Genomic DNA, 5,306 nt, shown 5'->3' with positions numbered 1-5,306 from the left:
TTCCCCCCCCCAAAAAAAAGTTCAGTTTACCATAACAAAGTGGTTTTGGTGTCCATCCATCTCTGGTGCAGGTGGCATGACTGACACCGTCTGTTTTCTCGTAGTAACTTTCACACGTATACAGTACGGTGTCACCCAAAAAATTTTTCCCCAAAGTTCTGTCATCTCCAGACAAATTTTCATTTGGTAGTCTCGCTGGACATCTGACCTCTAGAATGAAAGAAAATGCTTTTTTTTTCAACTGCTAAAAGAGAAACTGACAATCATCAAACTTACTGTCATCAAACTTTATGAATACTAAAAATAATGAACCCGCAGTAAGTCTAGTTCTGAAACTTATATGGATTTATACCAAGGCATACTGGGCTGATGTCCCATTGTCCATTTTCTTTGCAAGTAACTTCTGCTGTCGTCGTTTTTGCATTCAAAATATAGAACTTCTCCCCACATGTAACTTGCAGTTTTTCTTGAGGTAAAAACAAATTTTTGTTTTGGAAGTTGTATGTTGTTCCTCGGAGTCGTGTCAGTCCACATTTTATTACTAGAGCCATTAAAAACAAAACATATTTGTTAGTTTGTTTCAAAAGAACTAATTCTGTGCATTTAAAACTCCTCTGTCATACACCTAACAATATGGGTTATTTAGTTCATACTTACATTCACATCCAGGTGTTGGGACCCATTCTGCCTTCGATCCGACCTTCACACATCTTGAAGGTCTGCCATCAGAACGTTTATAAAAATGGCCACATTTAAAGTTCAGTTCTTCATTCTCTTTGTACTGTTGGCGGCTACCAACCACATCTCCATGTTCAATTACAGGAGTATCACATTTTACTTCTGTTGATGTTAAACACAAGGATTTATTTTACACAGTTTGCTTGTAAATAATAACAACAATTTAAATGTATGTTTTAAGGGTTGTCAATCATCTATAAATAGATATTGAACCTATGTAATTTTTTTTTACAGTCCTAGTGTTTATTTAATCAATTTTTTAACAAAAAAGTCAAACAGATTTCATTCTAATCTTTAAGGCCAGTCTGACTTTAAATTTTTATGACTTTACATTCAGTGTTAAATTTGATGTTGCATCATAAGGTTACAAATAATTGTTAGTGTTTTAGGTGTTGTACATCACTGAGTGAACCTATGTTTAGAATTGCTAGCTTGAGATTTTGTTGTTTTGATGACATTCTGTACCTTCGCATGTTGGAATTTCACCAACCCATGCTCCGTTTTCATTGCAATAAATCTCGGCTGATCCTTTCAATATTTTATCGTTCGATGCACAGATGAACCGAACTACGTTGCCAAAAATGGCTTCTCCTGGATTCCCTATGACTTGGACATGTGGGCCCACATGAAAGACTGGACATTGACTGGCTGCAAAGACAAAAATAGAAAAATAAAACGGAACACAAAAATGTTAAGATACATTATGCCATAGTGTTAAATGACAGCAAAATTCACATAGAGTAACAATGATTTAGTAAACGTAATTTCGAGACATACCTTCGCACACTGGAACAACACCATCCCAGCCATTTGCCGTGCAACGCCGGCGATAATTTCGGCTGACCATATGATAACTGAAATGAGTTCAGTAAAAAATAAAACTTAAAGGAAATCACAAAACTGCCACAATGACTAAAAAATACAAACAACAACAAAAACATACCAGATGAGAGATAAAAATAAAATTATTAAAGAATTATTGAGTTTTTTTTCCTATCATACCCCTTTTGGCACTTATAAATCACTTGTGACCCAAAGACAAAATCCTCTCCTTTCTCCAGTTCGAAGTCTGCAAACTCGGCATCGCCGGGATGACCACAGTCTATTGCTTAAAATATGTAAACAAGAAAGATTTGGGGAAAATATATTGCAGTGTAAAATAAACATACCGATGTATGTAATTCCATTTAACGAGAGTGTGATCTAAAGAAAAGTGATGCGGTAAAGTAACGTACGTTCGCACGTTGAGCCAAAAGGTTCCCAGTTTCCTTCAGTGCAGACGAGCCTGAAAAAGCCAGTGTAGCCAACATTGCAGGGCACCCTCACTCGTCTTCCACCTGCGTATGTTTCTTCCAAACTAGTTGTGTCAAAATGTGAATTATAGTTTGGCCCCTTTAAAAACTGTTCAAGGGTACAATCTATGGGACAGTAACCAATCAAAATAAATTTGCATCAGAGTGTGGAAATCAAGACAAAGTATTAAGATAAAATAAAAAAAAAAAAAAAAAAACATATTCATATAATTTATAGGACTTACCTTTGCATTTCACAAAGGTTAGTGTTTGCATCCACAACAATAGGGCCCAAAGCTTGGTGATTTTGGACATTTTATCCTCTTACTCTGAAACACCAAACAGAGCAAGACACCACAGAGCACTCCACTGTCAGACAGAGAAGGAGCTTTGATTTCACTGGAGAGGAGAAAAAAAAGAAGAGATTGCTCAATAATTACACAAGTGTGGTCAGTCTCAAAATTAAAGCTGACAAGCTGAAATAAAAGAGAACACACCTCCCCAAAATATATAATGTATTACGATCAAAACCTTGAACAACAAGAAGGGATTCAAGTAACTGTTGGCAGAAAAATGACATTTACAAAACAAAACAGGTTTCAATATTAGCAGCTCATTGTAAAAAAGCTACCAGCTAGCATACATTTAGGAAGTAAACATGTATCAGTGCAAATTAACTATGGTACAGCTTTTTTTTTTTTTTTTTTGCAATAAGTCATTAATCAAATAAATCCAACATCAACAAAAAGCAAATATTCCTGTAAATGTTTGTTTGTGTTGCATTTCACATTCTTGTTAATCATTTGCAGGAATCAATTGAGCAAACAAAACAGACTGCATTACACAACTCAGCTCAGGCTTTCTAATTTAAAATAAATGCAAGAAAAAGTAGAAGTAAAGTGTTTTTGAATTTTCAAAAGTAAAATTACAAGTTGAAAAAACTATCACTTCAAGTTCAGTCATGAAAAAAATATAAGATTGTTTTAGAGTGGCAAGATAGGTAAGTAAACTAACAGATCCTTGTCTGACCCAAGTCCAGAACTGTTAAAACTAAATGTTCATATTGAGCAATTCAGGATTTGCCTTCATTTCGCAACACTTTATGTAATTTCTGCAACTTGCAATTATTGATTGTGATCATATATCAGCAGAATGGTTCAGTTTGTCAGAGAGCTGCTAACTTCTGAGACAGAAACACATAAAACCATTATTTTCTTTATTATCCATTCCCCTAATGCTAAATGAAAACAGATTCAAACAAAACATAACTTGTTGCTTTCCTCCTACAATGTTAGATGAAGTTTGCTTGTTTTGTGGAACTAGTTTGGAAAAACGAGAATGGTGAACTTTACAAACGGTTCCCCTCCATGATGCCTAACAAAGCTGAAAGAAAAACAGGTGCATGTGGAGGCAGATTCTCAGTTATATATTAGGTAAATATTTATCAGCAATGCAAGGCTACAACTGGAAGGGCTGTGAAAATTGTACAACTGTAGAAGGCAAATATTCATCAGAGGTATATAACAGGTGTATAAAAAAGTAATGTTGAAGTATTGATTTGTAAAAAGGGAGTATATCCTGCAGTTTATTAATTTTCAGAAAAGAAAGAAATTCAGAGAGAAGCTATTAAAGGCTCTGGGTGGTAATAAACAGTTTCAAATGACTGAGCTACTACAGCAACAGTAACTAGAGAGACATCTAGGAAGGTACACGGAGTGTCATCTGAACAGAGAATTGATGATAAGGAATCCTGCTAGTGGAATAGTGAAGTGCAGGAATATGTTCAAAGTAAAAGGTTCGCCAAGAAAAAAAAGAGCAAAGGAGGAGGTAGCAAAGGCAAAGCAGAAGGAGTATGATGCGTTGTATGGGAGACTGGACACTAAAGAGGGCGAGAAGGACTTGTAACAAATGGCTAGACAGAGGGATCAGGCTAGAAAGGATGTGCAGCAGGTTAGGTTTGTTAAAGATAGGAATGGTAATGTTCTAACAAGTGAGGAGAGTGTGATGGGAAGATGAAAGGAGTAATTTAAGGAGCTAATGAATGAAGAGAATGAAAGAGAAAGAAGAGTAGAGGTCATAAAGCTGTGGATCAGGAAGTGGGAAAGATTAGTGAGGGTGAAGTCTGGATTGCTTTGAAAAGAATGAAGAAGAGGAAGGCAGTAGGACCTGAAGACATACCAGTGGAGGTTTGGAAATGTCTTAGAGAGATGGCATTGAAGTTTTTGACACAAATATTCTGTGGCATATGTGAAGGTGAGAAAATTCTTGAGAAATGGAGAAGAAGTGTGCTGGTGCCCATTTTTAAGAACAGAGTTGATGTACAGAGTTGTAGCAACTACAGTGGAATTAAGTTGATGAGTCACATGATGAAGATCTGGGAGAGAATTGTGGAAACAAGATTTAGGTGAGAGGTGACGATTCGTGAGCAGCAGTATGGTTCCATGCCAAGAAAGAGACACCACAGATGCCATCTTTGCTTTGAGGATGCTGATGGAGAAGTACAGAGAGGGTCAGAAAGAACTCCATTGTGTCTTTGTGGATTTAGAAAAAGCATATGACAGAGTGCTGAGGGAGGAGGTGTGGTATTGCATGAGGAAATTTGGAGTGGCAGAGAAGCATGTTACACTGGTACAGGACATGTATGAGGACAGCAGGACAGTGGTGAAATGTGCTGTAGGAGTGACAGACAGCTTCAAGGTGGAGGTGGGAATGCATCAAGGATCTGCTCTGAGCTCCTTCTTGTTTGCTCTGGTGATGGACCGACTAACAGATGAGATCAGGCAGGAATCCCCGTGGACTATGATGTTTACAGATGACAATGTGATGTGTGACGAGAACTGGGAACAGGTGTAAGAGAACTTGGGGGGGTGCAGGTATACACTTAAAAGAAGAGGAATGAAAGTCAGCCGTAATAAGACAGAGTACGTGTGTGAATGAGAGGAAGACCGGTGGAAAAGTGAGGCTACAAGGAGCAGAGGTCACAAAGGTGCAGGACTTCAAGTACTTGGGGTCCACTGTCCAGGAAAATAGGGAGTGTGGTAAAGAGGTGAAAAAGAGAGTCCAGGCAGGATGGAGTGGATGGAGAAAAGTTTCACGAGGGATTTGTAACAAAAAGGTGCCAGCAAAGGTCAAAGGAAAGGTTTACAAGCCATTGGTGAGACCAGCTATGTTGTATGGTCTGGAGACAGTGACAAAAGTCAGAAGAAAGAACTGGAAGTGGCAGAAATGAAGATGTTGAGGTTCTCCTTAGGAGTGACAAGGATGGATAAGATTAGG

The 5,306-nt window shown here is 37.7% G+C and overlaps 1 protein-coding gene across 1 annotated transcript in view; it reads right to left on the bottom strand.

Annotated features, from left to right (window-relative positions):
• Positions 1–2,413, bottom strand: part of cfhl3 (complement factor H like 3) — a gene marked incomplete in the record, with an annotated part of 17,876 nt that extends 15,463 nt beyond the window's left edge. The window contains 8 exon segments of the mRNA XM_037697929.1: positions 31–210; positions 353–541; positions 658–840; positions 1,204–1,386; positions 1,516–1,592; positions 1,741–1,846; positions 1,974–2,156; positions 2,276–2,413. Of these exon segments, the coding sequence (XP_037553857.1) occupies positions 31–210; positions 353–541; positions 658–840; positions 1,204–1,386; positions 1,516–1,592; positions 1,741–1,846; positions 1,974–2,156; positions 2,276–2,345 (1,171 nt within the window).
• Between the last annotated feature and the right edge of the window lie 2,893 nt (positions 2,414–5,306).

Source organism: Nematolebias whitei, chromosome 3 (genome assembly GCF_014905685.2).
Source record: "Nematolebias whitei isolate Nwh7 chromosome 3, NemWhi1, whole genome shotgun sequence".
Classification (NCBI taxonomy): Eukaryota; Metazoa; Chordata; class Actinopteri; order Cyprinodontiformes; family Rivulidae; genus Nematolebias; species Nematolebias whitei.
The sequence above is the reverse complement of the archived record's forward strand: the minus strand, read 5'-3'. Positions and strand labels throughout refer to the sequence as shown.